Below are 18,315 nucleotides of genomic sequence, written 5' to 3' on the forward strand. Positions count from 1 at the left end.
TGTAACGTGAGGTAAACAGCAAAGATAACAAGCTTCTCAAAACGAAAACAAAAAGAAAAGTAAAACTAAACTGGCTGTCGCTGACAGGACTTGCATGTTTTTTCTACAAGAACACCAGCATGTTCACCTTCTCTGGTTTAAGAAGCGGTCTTTTACTTTAGTTTGAAAACAAAATCCTCCGTTGCGCTCCATCTGCGACGCGCACCTTCGCGCTCGTGCTGACGCGGCGAGTATAAACCAGGCTCTACCCACGAAGCGCTCGCGCTGAAAGCACCTCTCTTCACGTGATCAGTGAAATCTGACTCCTGCTATAATGTGCTGCAGCTCTGCAGCGCACGCTGTATGAAGCAGACGCTTTGGAGCAGCGCAGACCTGGCACTCGTACAAATGCGACCACGTCAAATTTTAACTTGCAAAAAATTACCATTTTGGTCGCAGTCTAGAGCCCTGTCATGTTAAATTTAATCTTCGTATTACAACAATAAAAAACATTTTATTTATAAAAAGCTTTAGCAGCAACACTAATATTAGCAGTAAACAAAATAAACGTAGAATGTCTAATGTTTTCAAATGGAGAAAATAAATAAAGGACAGGAGTCATATCAACTTCATTTTTAACTACAGTTTTAGTAGGTTTATAAGCTGTTTAATAGGCTAAAGAGTGAAGAATAATTCACTGGATAATGTTAATTCACGGAATAATATTCTCTGGAATATTGGAATATAACAAGCATTGTATTTTATTGCATTTCTCAACTGGCATGCTCTAAATTATGCTGCTGACAGCACGGTTTATCTTTGCATTTACACAGAACTATAGGCTACTCAATCTGCGATCGATTGCAGAGAATTTCCATAGAGTTGTATTAATTTAGATGTTTATAAACAAAATAATGGTTATATAGTAAGTGTTAATACAATTTAGGGTGCTTCAAAAAGAGTGAATCTTGTTAAAAGTTACATGCGGTGGCCGTGCTGAGCATTTTTTGAGCATCAACCGCTGAGTGAATTGCAATATGAAAGCGGCTTCACGAGACTAATGATGAGCATATAGACAACAGAGAGAGAATTAAATTCAATGCTTTTATTTCCAACATGTAATCATTCATGGCTGTATTATTTAATTCATGCAAAGTTACGTCTTTATTTGGAGAGGACTTGACGGATTATCTACATGACTCCGACTTCACGAGACTAATAGACCACGGAGAGAATTCAATTCAGCGCGTTTATTTCCAACATGCACTAATTCATGGCTGTGTTATTTCAGGCAAAGTTATATCTTTATAGGGACAGGGCTTGACAAAGTATCTTATTTATCATATTTCTTAGAGCCAAGTTGCATAAACTACATATCAGGCATTTATGTAATACATCTAATTTGTGCATTAATGACTGTAATATTAAATAGTTTACTAACTACAGCAAATCAAGTACCTGCACGCCGTTGTTGTTGCTCCCCTCAGATGCGCTGCTATTGCGATCCTGCACGCAATTTTTTTGTGTTTATCGGTGAATCCGATATTACAAAACCGATATCCGATTATGGAAAAATGCTTAAATATCGGGAAAATATCGGTAAATCGATATATCGGTCAATCTCTAATATAGATGATATAATTTTTCATGTCGTTTGATATTGATAATCATTGACTTTTTAATAACGTTTTTTAAAACAAAGAGCAATAGAATTTTTTTCAAATTTAACCACTGTATTTTTAATTTATACAATTTGTTAGGACAAACAACAAATAATTTTTAGTTTTAACAGTCAAACACAAAATAAAATTTAAACAAATACCTCCTTTCTTATGTTTTATATGCAGATTAAATAAGTCTTCAGGAAACATTTGGCTTGGCCTATATCGTGTGCTATATTGATCTTTTTTAATCTTTTTATGAAAGTGTACCATCGATAAATACAGATACCGTTTTATCGCCCACACCTAAATTAAAAATTACAAAGACACACAGAGAAAGAACGAATCTTATGCAGGGATGAATTTTTCACAGTAAGATCAATAACGTGCATTTAGAACAGATTCATAAATTTATTAAAGTGAATTTACATTTTGCGCATACTTTAAACTTAAACTTCAAGTTGAGGCAAGCAGCACTCATGTTTTTCTACAAATTTTTTTTAATGTGGATGTTTTATTTTATTTCTGAAAGCCCAAAGCACACTGACCATGGTTCCACTCTCTCTCTTTCTCTGTAATGTGCAGCATCTGTCAGAAGCCAAGAAAGCACAACAGTCTCTGGAGGGCACCTACAAGCAGCTTGACAATGTAAGTTTCTCTATTTGACAGGTTGTGATGGAGACCGTTGTGGTGGTGTGTGTCTCCCTGTGTCTTTGAGCGTGCCGTTGAACAACCAGATCAGACTGTGCTTGATGAGTTTACATCCCTGTCAATGGCTTGCGTTACCTCTCTTTTACCCCTTTTCCACCAAGGCAGTTCCAGTGCTGGTTCGGAGCCAGAGCCTAGTTTCAAACCGGTTCTTTGTTTTTCGACATCCAAAGCACCAGCTCCGAACCAGTAAAAGCGGTTCGTAAGTAGCACCACAACATTGCTGGGCTAGAAGAAAGAACCGCTTGCGTCAGGAGCTGGGGGCGGGGTTACCGTGACCAACAAGACGAACAGAAACTTGGACCGCCATATTTGAAATAGCAGCTAAACGCTAACACGTTTGATTCGCCGTGTTTGGATGCCGATGTAGGTTCGCAAAGCCATGAACATCAATAGCAACGCAACGTCCCCATTGCTGATAGTTTGTTTAGGCTTGTTCGGGACAGATCGGCGCTGTGCGGACCGGTCGGTGCTAGTCATCGGGGTGCTGCGGGAGCGACTGGAAAGCAGACGGCTCTTTATGCTTTTGGATTGCTCTCGCGGTGCTTTAGTGTGTTGTGTGCCGATCGATCGATCTGCATGGCGCTGATGCTTTGTACAGATGCCTGTTGTGCCGCGCTAGTGATCCGAAACATGAAACGTATTCAGTGACGTAAGACCTGGCACTGTATTGGCTCTCTAGCTTGTGGAAAAGCAACCGGTTCTTAAAGGGCTCGCCAGTCGAACCAACTAAGAACCGGCAATAGCACTGGCTCTGAACTAGCACCTGGAACTGCTTTGGTGGAAAAGGGGTATTTGTGGTGCGTAAGCGCTGACTGTGGGGAGAGTGCTCTTTTGTCTCTATTGTTTCTGCTCAGTGAGGGGTTGTATCGGGGGATTGAAAGTGATTGTTTACTGATCGTTTCTGTGGCCATTGTGTTTGGTCAGGTGAGGGTCAGGAGTGTAAACAGACACACACATTCAAATCCTCTTGAAGCTGCTGATATTTTCCAGTTAACAATGAGCAGATATTTTAGAAACCTTTAAAGGGATAGTTCATCCAAAAATGAAAATTCTGTCACTAATTACTCACCCTCGTGTCGTTCCAAACCCAAAGACCTTCGTTCTTTCTTCAGAACACAAATGAAGATATTTTTGATGAAATCCAAGAGCTTTCTGACCATGCATAGACAACAACGCAACTGACACATAACTACAGGGTTCCCACGGGTCATGGAATTTCTGGAATATCATGGAATTTTAAAAGGTTTATTCCAGACGTTGAAAGTCAGGGAATTTTATATTTTTTTTGTCCAAGTCATGGAATATCAGGGATTTTTGTTTGTCGACTCCATTCAGTAGGCTACTCGCGCGCTGTGCTCTGTGTAAACAGCTCGCACAAACAGCCACGTTTCTGACACGCACAACGTCTCTCTCTGTGTCTTTCTTGTGCCTGAATGGGCAAATGCATACAAAAGTATAAAAGTACCCGTCTTGGCAAGTAACTTTGTAGCTTTAAGAATGATTAATCTTCCATTCGACCGTCAAATTTTTTTTTTATAATTAGAGCATCTTCTGTTCCGTGCACACAAACTGCACTGCAATCATTTTCCCAAATGCCATTTGTATGTAAATATTCAGTTATTATTATAATTAGTCTGTAAACGGCCATTAACAGAGGCCAGAGACACTGAAGACGGAAGCAAAGAGGAGAAAATACCATATCAGGCAGAACAAGATCACTGTTCACGATGCGCAAAATATAGGAATCCTATTGCATTTTATATGATTGTGTTTCTGAGGGGAACTGGCTGTTTTCAGAAAAGTTTACATGGCGTTTTCTTTTCATCTTACCTCACATTAAATGAGTGTTAATACGCACAGCGCTGCTGGTTTACAGCAGTAACCAAGGAAACGCTGTATCACTGTTCCATAAAGGTATCAGAGAGTGAAATTGCATCTCATTCAGTCCGCTGTTTGTTTCATTCACGTAGCATAATTTCACAAAGCTAAAGTCACACCATTCTGTTTTTACTTTTACTATTTGTGTACCTACCTTGAATTTCAGTTCTATCTTTGTGCTATATATTTAATTTTGCTATTACTTGCAATTTGTTTGAACTTTATGTTAGTTAGGCTAGGTAACGGGTAAAATAAAAAAAAGTGCTCAGCATAACAGCGGCCTGTTTTTCTGTTCATTATAGGTCATGGAAATTCAGCTTTTTAGTCAATGAAAGTCAGGGAATTTGACATTTGGCTTAGAGTGGGAACCCTGTAACTGACACATAATCGTTGAATAAAGTAATATTTTTGTTATATTTGCACACTGAAAGTATTCTCGTAGCTTCATAAAATTAGGGTTGAATCACTGATGTCACATGGACTGTTTTAACGATGTCCTTAATATCTTAATTTGTGAATTGAAAATGGACAAAGGTCTTATGGGTTTGGAACGACATGAGGGTAAGTATTTAATGACAGAATGTTCATTTTTGGGTGCGCTATCCCTTTAAAGATAACGTATTTGCAATTTATCATATTAATTTAGAAATGTCCATAGTTGTACAGTATTGTTCTTTTAAGAGTTTTGTTTCTTCTACACTGTGGTAACCAGTCATACAATGGTGGGGAAATAGTGTTATCCAATAATAATACTGTATATTAAAATGTTTCACTCCTACTGAATAAAGTCCTGTATTGTTATCAGGTGAAATATCCTGCTCTATTTCACAGAAATATGGCACATAACAATAGAATATAAATCTGTTGTGAATCTTGTTTTTTTTTTTAATACCCCCAAAAATCGGTATATTTGTTTCCCCACCATCATGTTACAAACCCAAATGATTTACTTTATTCTGTGGAACACAAAATGATGTTAAACAGAATATTCATTCTGATCTTTTCCATGAAATCAAAGTATCAAGCTCCAAAAAATATATTAAAAAGCACTGTTAGTTATATATGATGTTATATTCAGTTATCTGAAGCCTCACAGTAATGTTCTGTGGGGAACACAAATTTAAATGGTAAATTTGAAATCAAATATGCATTCGAAAAGTATTTTCTCTTTACCACCAATATAGACCAACGATCTTGAGATTTTCTTTATTTAGATTTTCTCTCCGAAAATGCTCTCTTGAATCTGAAGCTTTCTACCCTCTACAAATGCAGCTGCGTCTAAAAATCAGTCACTTGTTTACTCCTTTACTCTTTTCTATATGTTGAATGGTACATAGTGCGCTATATAGGGGATAAGAATCGAGCTTGAATTCAGTGGCCCCAAAAGCCTTTGCTTTATTTCTCATAGCCAGTAGTGATATGTCTGTGGAAGAAAGAAAGTGATATTGGTTTAGAAAAACATGAAAGGAAATGCTGGCACAATCTTAATTTTGGTGTAAAATACCCCTGTAATGGATGCAAATAAGAGCATTGTGTACGTAAATGCTTTGATTCATGTGGTGGATGTTATTTTCATGGTAGAGTAAAAAGCGATTTGAGAGGGAGTGGAGAGAAGCAGAGAAGGCTGCTCAATATGCAGAGAAAACCGATCAGGACCTCAATGCCACCAAAGCCGATGTGGAAAAGGTATTTATGTTGCCCCAAAAAGGTTTCACAGGTCTTGCCACTCACTTGCATGCACATCTCCCATCCCACCAACTCATTTCCATCATATCCAAATGCATTATTGTTGTTTCCTTCTTCCTCCTTTATGTATGGGTGTCTGATTTCACTTTTATCTTTACTTCTTCATGTGACTGTAGGCCAAACAGCAGGCACATATGCGAACGCACATAGCAGAGGAGTGTAAAAACGACTACGCTTCACAACTTCAGAAGTACAACAAAGAACAGAATCAGTTCTACTTCACGGACATGCCTCTTCTTTTCAATGTAAGAAACATGCCTCAGTTCCAACATGTTGAGACACATTTGTTCCTCTCAGCTTACTGTAGGAATGATCCCTTGCAGAGTGCATGCTGATATCTGTATGCATGTTTGTTCACTGTAGAGGCTGCAGGACATGGATGAACGGCGTATCAAAAAGTTGGCGCAGGGTTACATCCTTTTTGCAGACACAGAGCGTCACGTCATGCCCATCATTGGGAAGTGTCTGGAGGGCATAATCAGAGCTGGCACGAATGTCAACGAGAGGAATGTGAGTTCTCAGTTGTGCTTTTAAGAAAAACACTTTCGTTTCCTGCTGTCAATAAACCACGGGTGTCCAGTCCTGCTCTGGGAGGGCCACTGTCCTGCAGAGTTCAGCTCCAATCTTAATTAAACAAACCTGAACCAGCTTAATCAACTTCCAGGCAAATGTGATCGGGCAGGTTGGAGCTAATCTCAGCAGAACATTGGCCCTCTGGGAGAAGGATCGGACAACCTTGCATTAAGCCAGCCACTTTAAAAAAGCAGTCAACCCTCTACAAGCCGACACATGGAGAGCTAACACTTCTCTGTGTTATTTCAGGACTCTGGGGTTCTTATAGAGCAACACAAGTCTGGCTTCGAGAGACCAGGAGATGTGGAGTTTGAGGATTACAGTCAGGGCATCAACCGGGCCTCTTCGGACAGCAGCCTGGGCACTCCTAAAGGTCCTCTAGAGCTGCTGGGCAAGAACAAGAATAAAACATTCCGGTTGTTCAATAAGAAGAGCAAGGTAGGCTTCTCTACTCTCTGAAGGCAGAGTTCCTTCTGATGAAACTGGAAAGCTCTCTGTTACCCTGCTGGAAAAGCCCTGCCAAAGCTTAGTTTACTCAACTCAACCAGATCCTATCAGCTTGCCAATGCTTTATCCAGCCGCTTTATCCAGCCGCTTTAACCAGGGAGACTGATAGTCCACCTGATCAACCATCTAAATCAGGTCTGTCTAATTCTGCCCCCGGGGGGGTTCCATCCTGCAGAGCTTACCTCCAGTAACACTAGAAACTGGCAGACAAGCATGAGCTTGATTAGCTGGATCAAATGTGTTTAATTGGGGCTGGAGGAAATCTCTGCTAAAAGGTGGCCCCCCAGGAGCAGGATTGGACACCCCTGATCTAAATGAGCCATTACCATTATTTTGCCAGCTTTTACCACTTTTTTTTGTGAATTTTTTTTTTTTTTTTTTTCCAGCAGGTTGTACAGTACCTATCCCTGAAGTGGTGTCCAATCCTGCTCCTGCAGGACCACCATCCCAAGTTTAGCTCCAGCACGCTTTTCTGGAAGATTCTAGAAACCTTGAATAATTGGTTCAAGTTTAATAAAACTAAAGTCTACAGGATGGGGGCGTTTCCGGAGCAGGATTGGACACTTCTGCACTATAAGATGAGAGAGGAGAGTCACAGTCTGAAAGGTAACAGACTGGCTTTGAGAAGTTTTGAGGACAAGATATTGTTTGATTTGTGGGCAAGTCTTTAAGAGGTCTATCTAGAAAAGGTATTAGATCCAAAGTTGTGGTTTCTTGCACCCTTTGTCTCTCTGCCACAGTTGAAAGATGCATGATGGTTCAATCCACCTTCAACCTTTCTCACCCCTTACTCTCAATCTCTCTGATGTACCCAACACAGATCCTTATGGTTTTCCAGTATGCACCCTTTGCATGGCTATTTGGCTGTGAGTGGGGATGGAAAAGCCCCCAGCTCTGTTGTTTAGCTCAGCGTGTGACCCAGTACTCATTCTGCTGCGTCTGTGCTTTTCTTTGGGACACTTCTCCCTCTGCCATGGGCCTTAACACACATACACTACTGCTATTATAATGCTGTATAATATATCCTTCAGTCCCATCACAATGACACCTTTGTGCACTGTGTGCCACCAGGATAGATGCTCGGTTGCATCTAGTTAAGTTGTTAAGGAGAAAAATCCTCTTTAAATGAGGGTTGGAGGCAAAGCATTACTAAAACATTCTCTTCAGTCATGTGATGATTCAGAGCTCTGCATAGGATTAAATGGATCTCTCTTTGTCCCAGAGGCCAAAGTAGGTCTAAAGTGTTTTCTAGGAACAATTCACCTTCATATTAATTATATCATTTCCTGCTTCTCCAGTAATCTAGTTTCTTGCTTCAACACATTAGGCCTTTTTCACATGAGGCGCAGCACTTGCCAGCTTAACTGTCTAGTCTTCTTCTGTTTAATTTCTGTCCTAATCATTGTACAGATCCATTTTTTTGTCTTGCATATTAGTTAATATGGAGTTTTTGTTGTTTTTACCAAATTGATGCTGCCAATCTGCTTCCTTTGTCCTCTGCTCAAAGATCAAACATCTTCCTTCATTCCTTGTTGCTTCACTTTTTGCTCACTGTGCATGTTTCCTTTCCGGCTGAGACAGTCACAATGTTGAGAAGCTAAAACCAAATTATGGGGAAATGCTTATTTTTAGGCCCAAGCTTTCATTTGTTTACTCATAAATTTGTGGTGGATTGTTTGGCGCAATTTTAGATTTAAAGCTTTTTTTTTTTTTCTTGTATCAGGGTGAAATGTATTTACTCCGTTTCACTTAGTAAGCTGCCCACTTACAGTGTCATAGGCATTCCCAATGTAAAAGTTATCCTAAACGGTAGGGAACAATATTATGCTGCCATGTAACATGTCTTAATTTTGGTCATGATTGAAAGCAGCATCACATTTATCCTACAACAATAATCCCAGAATGAAATATGTATATATATTTTTAAAAATAATAATTTTAAATGATAATTTAATTTCATGAATAATGATAATTCCATCAATTAATCAATTAATGCTTGATTTCATCCAGTATTAGTGTAGTGTTTTTTGTGTTAGGATAGGAAGTTAGCAGCCAGCTAATTGCAGATTCTTTGTATCAAGTTGTGAGCATCTTTTTAATTTCTGTAGACAACTCACTTGGTTCTGGAACAGAGCTAGTATGCATAGCGAATTCACTGAAAATATTAGGACTACTTTCATGTTCAGGCATTTTTGTTGCTATGAAGTCCAGCAGAAGCCTTTGAATGTTGATTGGGCAAAAAGTGGCTCCACTTATTAGATCTATAATGGGGTGGGGAATAAAACCTAATAGCAGCTCTGTTTTGGAGATTGTTTACATTTGACGATTCTTACTCTGCAAGCAGCACAAATTCTCTTGGGAATTTCTTATAAGTTTGGCTATTGTTAATTCTATGTGATGTGCCTTCAAGTGATATTGGTTGGAATTAAAGTATTTGTTAATTTTTTTCTGACAAACACAGGAACCTTATTAGCACTAGCACAATGAGATGAAGATCAGTGGATTCACAATAAGTGTGTAATTTATGCAGTTTGTGTATTTTACGTAAATCTTTGAGGTAGTTTGGGAAAGGATGGGAAGTCCACCACACAATCCTGGCACCTCAATTTTCTTGGGAAGCTTTATAACTGGTATTCAGGGATACCCAAAGTTTATACAAACTAATTATGACAAATAACAGTTAGCTTCACCATGGTAGTGTAATTGGCATGACCTTAACTTGAAAAGCTTTGTGGTGCCATTCATGTACATTCATCTTATCTTCACGATCATTCCAACATCACTTGAAAGCCACATGATCCATTGAACGAGGCCAAGAATTTTTTTTCTGATGGAGCCATTGTTTGCTTCTTCATCTGGCTGATTGCATTGCTGGTTGTTTGGGCTTGTGGATTTGGGTTTGGGTATTCTTTGTCTTGCTTCCCATGGCTCTTGCTGAGGTTGGTCCAGTGTTGTCCTCGTTGCTGTTTTGATGTTGCTTTGAGGTGTTTGATGGTGTCTCTTTCTTTTCCCTTGTCATTTGTGTTTTTTGTTTGTTTTTACTCTTCCTTGTCCTTCCCACCATCCCTCTCCTGCCGTCCTGTCCCTGTGTCCCTCTGGGTTTTTTGCCTGGTGTCTGTCCCAGCTGCCCTCGTCTTCACTCAGTCTTTTCTCCACACCCCCCACCCCCTCGCCCGCTAACGGACCCCCGTCCCCCAAGTTTGGCCGGGACCCCCTGTCGTACTGTTTGAAGGAAATCAATAAGACAGTCAAACCCCGAATCTCTTCCTTCCGGACCCTCAAGAGAACGGTGAGTGTGATAGGTCAGGGATCAAGCAAATTGATTAAACCTGTGCGCGGCTGTCTCTTTAAGGCGTTCAGCAGCACTGATCTGGGTCTGAGTAGTGGTCACAATGAAGTAGAAATCACAGCTCTTTCACTACTAATCTTCAGTCACAACAACACCAGCTCTTCACCTATTCCTGCCTCACATTTAAGGCTGGCGTCACAACTAGCCAACGCACCTGTTGCTGAAATCTCCCCCTCTTTTGTCAGTTATTCTGTCACGCTCGGCAATTGAGAAGGGAAGTTCAGTGGCAAACTAAACGACTGCCTCTGACGTTTCTCTCTCATTCCCACGCATTTCAGTGTCCTATATTGGTAGCAAATCAACATAAAGCTTCCTGAAATAAGAACAGGAGCACCATGCAAATGTAAGTTGGCAGATTGAATTAGAGTGTAGTGCATGCAGTAACTTTGTCCTTTAAGTCAGTGTGTTGTGTGTTTGTCCCTCTGGGGCTTGTAGTATACTCGTGTGTGCCGGCAGTGCTTGTCAGCTTCTGTGAAAACAGTTGACTGACTTTGAATAAATATAGAGTGTTCTGCTTCTGCATTCTTATTTATTTTATTAGTCATGTAAGTTCAGGGTGAACACCAGAAAAATGCATGTTTACACAATCACAGTTGACAGCCAGCGTTTGTGGTGTTTGGATGAGATTTGAGGAGTTCAGTAGCAAGTCAGTGAATCGGTTTAGTGAATCAGAGCTTAATGGCGACTGACACATGGATCCTGCAGACTAACTATGGCTGTGCCAATACAATCATGTATCATGATTCTTTTTCCCATGATATTGCGTTGATACTTCAGGATCCTACAGTTGAATTAATGAAGAAGCAGGTCACCCAAAAAGCTGAAACTCTGAAACTAATGTTTGTAACTGTGGTTAGAGCTGCTTTAGTGAGAAGTGGTACTGGACAAAAGCAAAGTGACCGGCATGAGAGACACTAAGGATGTATTCACACCAGGAATGTCCGCTAGTTCACTTGCTTTTGTCTGGACCAAATGCAATGTTGATTTATTTAATTAATTATTTTTTTTTTTTTTTTTTGGGTGCGGTTCGCTTTCACACTGCCCTTTTTGCAAATGAACCAGAAACTGTCAACAAAACCACATGTGTGCTCAAGGTCATCCATTCAACCGTACCAGAGTCCGCTTGGAGGCAGACCGAGACCACCTCTTCAGCTGGGTCTCGGTATGGTTGTTTGGTCCGCACCCAAGTGCGATTGCTGTATTCTCACCTGCCCAAAAGGTCCGCACCAAAGGGGGAAACGAACTTGAGTTTGATTCAATTGAACTAAACGAGACAGGTGTGAATACACCCTAAGAAATCGGCTTGTGTGATGCCAGCTTATAAAACACTGTCTGTTTATATCTCTCTTCCTCAGTTTACTCCAGAGAAGCGCACGGTAATCATTTTAAAGTGGTGTGGGCTGTACGAGCTGTACATGTATATTTCACTCCTCCTGTTTTTATCAGATCATTTTCTGTCTGAGCATTTCACATATGACCACCTCCACATCGTGACTGAAAATGACAGATTTTCTATAATTCACTATTGTAGAGGTGGCCATTTTCAACGAAAGGCACTGCAGCCTCTGGGTTAATTTACAGTGCACTATCCATCATGGCTTTTAAACTGTGACTAACCATTCCAGGGTGAGACACTGCAAAGCAAAGAATCTATGCACTGATGTTGAAGCCAGGCTGTTATGGTGAACTGTATTGAACATGTTTTAAAGTTGCATTGATAAATCTTTGCATGCGGTTTAAATAAATTGAGGGTTACTCAAAGGAATATTCCAGGTTAAATGGACCTATAACTTTATTGGCCTCATTTGTCTCTCGGGTTTGTAAAAACAACAGAAAACAGCAATACACTTACGTTGAATGTCTATGGGGCAAGGCTACATCACTATGTGAATAAATGCTAAAAATATGAAAATGTCATTTTTGATAGTATAGCCATTATTTTAACATTAAGTGTGTATTAGTATTAGGCTTGTGCTGTTACCAACCCTGGCTGCTCAAAGTAATGTCCAACCTCAAACTCTAAAGCTAGTAAACACATTAATGTTCAAAGTATACTTCAGTTTTGAAGCGAATGCATGCACAAAAAAGCACTTGACGTAAATTTAATCCCAGTCTAGTGTCTGCACTATTTGCCAGTCTTTGTATTTGTTTAACTAGAGTTTCAGGTATCTCTTAAGCCACTCAGACCACAAGGATTGGTCAACGTCTCGTCTGTTTCTTTCAACCATGAAACAATGGGCTGATGTTGCCACTTTATGAACAAACTAACTTGCGCAGAAAAATTCATGCACACAGTTAAAAAAAATCAGGTTGACGCTGATAGAAACTGGGTTTTAGGCCCAAACTTTCTATTGCGCTGGTGTTGATCACCAGTTTTCAGGTATGCTAGTAAATGGAGTAAAAGACTGATCATCTTTTTATATTATATTTCTATTTTTATACAAATATTTTTATATGATCTTTTTGGTTATAGTATAAAATAAACATGAATGAACGTCAGAAGGTATCTTGTTTCACCCGTTGAAAGATGTCAATACACACCATTTTTCAAGTTCAAGCCCACAGATGTTAATCTACACTCCTGTCAGACAGAAATGGCAGGTTTGGCATTATGATTGGTCAGATCGCCTGTCAATCAAACTCCCTGTGACATGTCAGTTACAGTAACAGAGCATAACCAGAACTTCATGCACCTAGAACAGTAGTCCTAATCTGAAAGGGTTTCTTTGACTTGAGCAAATAAGAAACACTTTACTGAATATTCCATGTTGCAAATATTAGCTTTGCATTCCTTCTTCAAAATAGATCCATGAAAAAATTGCTGTCTGTGGTAATCGACAACATGCCACAGATTGTGTGCAATTTTATATAACTCAGACCGTTCCTTTGAGTAAACTGTTATTTATCACTTATTTAAGCATTTCTCCTTGACTTACCTGTCATAAATGAAAAAATGCGTTGCCAAAATCTTGTTAAAGCACACAGCCTGCAACAATTATGACAGGTGGTATAATTATCGTGGTGGTGAATTGCTACAGTACAGCTTTTCCTTCTCTGGTTCACGCCTGTCACTGCTTGGCTTGTGGTGTTGGAGGGGTGGCTGTTTGTTTGTTTGTGTGAATCTCTGTGAGTGACACTGTCTCCCTGCCCATCTCCTCAGCCTGTGGACTCAGAGGGCTTCACCCATCTTCCTCCTGAGCAGCGCAGGAAACGGTTGCAGCAGAAGATCGATGACATCAGCAAGGAGCTGCAGAAGGAAATGGATCAGAGGTGAGTCGCCTGCCATGCCATCTCTCTGATAACTATCGCCATGACAACCGGCCACAGCTGAATCCACAGGGTTGCCGGGGTCTGGGCTTTGTTTACTAAGCTCTTCAGGTCTCTGAGGAATCAGTGGTGTTGAGTGCTACAAGTAACCGTATCTGTTTGTCTTTCTTTATTATGATCAAGATAGCTATTGCTATCTTAAATATATTTATGTCTCTGTGCAGTGAGGCTCTGGGTAAAATGAAAGATGTCTATGAAAAGAACCCTCAGATGGGAGATCCTGCCAGTTTGGCACCTCAGATCACTCAAACGGCACAAAACATGGAAAGACTGAGAGGAGAACTCAACAAATATGAGGTTTCAGTTTAATACTCTCTGTAAATCTTTATATGCTTCATAAAGACTTTTTTTAAACACACTCGTGTCTTGGTTTGTTGCAGTCCTGGCTCGCAGAAGCAGGGGGCCGAGGAGACTCAATACGATACTCGACACACTCGCTGAACAATAACGGTGCTCATAACCCCAGCAGGTCAGTTTTATTTCAACGAAAATAAGATCTTGTATCCATTTACATTTAATCATTTAGCAGATGATTTTATCCAAAGCGACTTACAAATGAGGAGAACAATAGAAGCACCAACAAGAGGGCAACAGTATACAAGTGCTTTGACAAGTCTTAGTTAATCTAGCACAGTACACATAGCCAGTTTTTAATAAATTAGAAAAGCGAATAGAATGGGTAAGTGCTAGTTGGCGCCGATACATACATCACCCTTGTTTTACGGCCATCCAGACATCGAATCCTGACTCGAGGACAATTCTCGATCCCGCCCTCCATCTCTCTCCCACTTCTCTTCCTGTCAGTTCTGATCTGTCCTAACAAATAAAGTCATAATAAAGGCAAAATGGCAAAAAAAAAAAAAAAAAAAAAATTAAGAATAGGTAAGTTCTAGTATTAATTGTTAATGTGCTGATGAAAAAGATTTTTTTAAAATGGCTGAAGACTCTGCTGCTTGAATTGAGAGAGGCAGGTCGTTCCAACAGCCGGGAACAGTCCAGGAAAAGGTCTGTGAGAGTGATTTTGTGCCTCTTTGGGATGGCACCACGAGGCATCGTTCACTTGCAGAAGTCTGAACTCGTGAGTCTAAGTATATTGGTGACGAGCCAATTGATGTCTTGTAGGCAAACATTAGTACCTTGAATTTGATGTGAGCAGCCATCAGCAGCCAGTGCAAACTGATAAAGAGCATCTAGTCTGCAATAATATATTATGGGATTTTGTACTGAGTTCAGTGGTCTTATGCACATAAAAAATCAGTAAATTTGTTAAATTGACAGTCTGAAGTGTTAGATTTGCACATAGGAACATGGAACATTTTATTCTTCATACTTTTGACCCCTTAAATGTTTGTAAAATTACTTAGTAATGTGGGTATGAGCAGATACAAATATATAATTCAGATAAATACAGGCATATGTCAGCTGTTTTATTCAGGATTCTAGAAATTGTATAGCTTTAATCTGGCTATGCCGCTTGAATTGTCTAAATAATCAGAATTTTCCTTTGCTCTTTTTTAGTCCTGGAGCTATCTCAGATGACACTGACTTTTCCCAGGCCATCTACACTGAATTTGATGACGACTTTGAGGAAGAGGAACTCGCTGCACCTATTGGACAATGCACAGCACTCTACAATTTCCCAGGTATGATTATACAGCTTCGCAACAAGCACTTACAAATATGGTCCCTGTTTTCCGTGGAAACCCCCATATGTATTAATCATACTTTCACAGCTGCCAAGCTAGATGCTACTTTCAAACTTGGGCATAGTTAAATGTAGTGACTTAATCATTGATAATATTTTTGCTAATTACAATGATCTGATTCAAAATTTAATCTTCAAAAGTCAGATTTTTTTCGTTACCTGCAGGTTCGACACTTTATTCAGGCCCATTGCTCTTTTCCTCAAATGCCCTCTGAATCAAGATTGGACTTAGTTCTTAAGACCCCTACACACCTCATTTCCTGAATATATCACGAGAAGATCAAAACAGAATGGATAGGAGAGTTGGGAATTGACATATCCGAAGACATTTGGGATAAAGCCGTTGAAAGAATAAATAAGACTTCATCTTGTGCACGACTCAGTCTGATTCAGATGAAAGTTCTCAACCGTATTCACTATAGTAAAACCAAACTGGCTAAACTATACCCAAACATAGATGAAACGTGATCGTTGCAATGCATCTAAGGCACATCTAACACGTGTTCTGGTCATGTACTAAACTAAGACAATTTTGGTTTTCAATATTTGAAATTTTCAACTCTGCATTTAATGTGAGAATTCAGCCTAACCCAGTAATGGCTTTGTTTGGAGTTAAAGGTGACGACATTCACATAACTAAAGATAAAGAAAATGCCTTTGCATTTGCAACATTAATAGCTAGAAGAATAATTATTTTTGAGTGGAAATCGCCAATGCCACCTAAACTGTCACTATGGCTTAGTGATGAAATGTTTTTTCTAAAAACTGAAAAAATCTAATATTTTATCAGAGGATCAACCAGAACATTTTACAAAACATGGGATCCTTTAATAATCTATATTGAGAAGAATGTACTCCTCCAACTTTGAGCCCTCCTACCCCCTACCTACATCCTCTCCTCTTCCCCTAAGGTTTTTTTGTTGTTGTTGTGGGTAAAAAAAAATAAAAAAGGGAAAAATGAATGCCTTTGAAGGTGCTTCTGTCACTGAATGCTTTCAATGTACCTTGTTCTGATAAAAATATAATAAAAAAACCAAATATGGTCCCCACCTCTTTTCCTCTGAGACTCTCCTCCATCTGTCCACAGGCTCCAGCGAGGGAACCATCTCCATGCAGGAAGGGGAGGTGCTGTCTGTAGTGGAGGAGGATAAGGGCGACGGATGGACGAGAGTGCGCCGGAACAACGGAGATGAGGGCTACATCCCAACTTCTTATGCTACCATCACTCTTAATAAATGACCTCATCCCCTTTCCACCCGCTGCAGCAGAGATGTACTATACCAAACATTATGAGTAGCTTCAGATTACCACTCATTATTTCCCAACATGGCTTGCTGCTCCTCTCAGAGGGATAATTTAAGGGGGAATCACTGCACATTGGGCTAATACACTCCTCCTCTAAGGATGAATGAGTATCTCAGGGTGTGTATTATGTGAGTAAATGAGGTAGAGAAGGGTGGAATAATTTTTCTCCTTATTTTGCATGAAAAACAATGCAGCGGGGTGCCATGTAAACACAGCTGTTGCTCAACAGACACATCAGTTCCTGTGGTCGGATGGTGACTTTTGATAGCAAGTCTATCAGCAGGGCTGAGATATTTTGTCTGACGATCCACTCAATGTGTCCCTCACTAAGATCTTCCATCTGCAACTTGATGATGCGATTCTGCGTCTGGAGCGAAAAGCATAACTATCTCCGCTGGCAGAAATCCAGCAGCGTTTTAACTTGAAGTACTTGCTTTGATGATCCTAGTGGCCAAAAATTGTTTTACAGCAGTAAGTGTTGCATATGCTTCCTTGTGCAGTAACGTGAATACCACATCTGAGTCAGTAAGACCTAATATTTTTGTGTATAGAAAATACTGAGCGCACAAGTAATATTAAATAACTCCCTTTTTTTTTCTTAAGACTTGTTACACAATACACAAGTTGACATACAAAATTATGACAATCAAAGTATCAATCTGCAGAAAAAAAGCCAAATCTGTAGTACAATAAATAGTTTGTTGAAATAAAACAATATAATTTATTGAGTATATAAATAAGTGTTTGTATAATGAATAAACAATCACATTGATATAAGAGTTGACTGCACACATTTGCGATTTCATGTGCACAGTGTACTCGCAGTTAAGAAAAACTATTTTAGGTGACAAAAGCAAATTTAGGAGTTTCATATATAAATGTATGAAATAATATATTTTAGGCATCACAACACCACTATTGTCTTATTAGCTTTTTATTCTTGATGAATAAAGATGGTATAGTTAAGAATAGATTTCTAAATGCAAGGGTTCGAGCCTCTGTGTTCAGCATTTGTTTGGTTTGTCTTTGAACAAGTCCATGGCAGAACTGTTAATGTATGTCTAAGTCAAGGTGCCTTCAACTTTGTGTATGTACCATACTCCGAATACACTATTTTATTGTCTTTATAAATGTCAAGCACATTTCCAAGTTCACACGATGTCCTGTTGTTTTCTTTTTGGTGAAATTCTCAGTTGAAATAGATTTTTAAGAAACTTGTATACCTTTTGAGAAGAAATGTTTATCTTTAGCAGCAGTTAAACTACTTTTAGGTCTTAAAATCTAAACATTGATTTTACATGTTGATGATCATAACACCATTGTTTCCCGTTGCTAACAAATGCCGCCTGCTGGTAATAGGAGGTTGCTTTTAAGTGGACTTGATATATAGACTGGCAGCTCTGGTTAATAGGATTTCAGTCTCTGGAGTAAATACTGTTAACTGACTAATAATGCAGCAACATCTAGACTTACTCATAAAGTTTACATATACTATTATATATAGTGCTAAATACATCTGCTCAGTTTCCAGTTCTAAAAACTGAGGGGGGATATTATAATATTATGCTTAATGA

The 18,315-nt window shown here is 39.4% G+C and overlaps 1 protein-coding gene across 2 annotated transcripts in view; it reads left to right on the plus strand.

The window, feature by feature from the left end:
• Positions 1-17,895, plus strand: part of LOC306856239 (cdc42-interacting protein 4 homolog) — a 47,699-nt gene extending 29,804 nt beyond the window's left edge. Inside the window, exons 5-15 of one of the 2 annotated variants that reach the window (XM_079395388.1) lie at positions 2,226-2,288; positions 5,811-5,915; positions 6,092-6,220; positions 6,339-6,485; positions 6,798-6,986; positions 10,180-10,344; positions 13,565-13,674; positions 13,896-14,028; positions 14,112-14,200; positions 15,250-15,374; positions 16,524-17,895. In XM_079395388.1, the coding sequence (XP_079251514.1) occupies positions 2,226-2,288; positions 5,811-5,915; positions 6,092-6,220; positions 6,339-6,485; positions 6,798-6,986; positions 10,180-10,344; positions 13,565-13,674; positions 13,896-14,028; positions 14,112-14,200; positions 15,250-15,374; positions 16,524-16,675 (1,407 nt within the window). In that variant the 3' untranslated portion in view covers positions 16,676-17,895. The remainder of the gene's footprint in view (positions 1-2,225; positions 2,289-5,810; positions 5,916-6,091; positions 6,221-6,338; positions 6,486-6,797; positions 6,987-10,179; positions 10,345-13,564; positions 13,675-13,895; positions 14,029-14,111; positions 14,201-15,249; positions 15,375-16,523) is intronic. The other variant, XM_079395389.1, reaches the window with a different exon arrangement.
• Positions 17,896-18,315: the final 420 nt, after the last annotated feature.

The sequence above is a fragment of the Barbus barbus genome, assembly GCF_936440315.1.
Source record: "Barbus barbus genome assembly, chromosome: 3".
Lineage (NCBI taxonomy): Eukaryota > Metazoa > Chordata > Actinopteri > Cypriniformes > Cyprinidae > Barbus > Barbus barbus.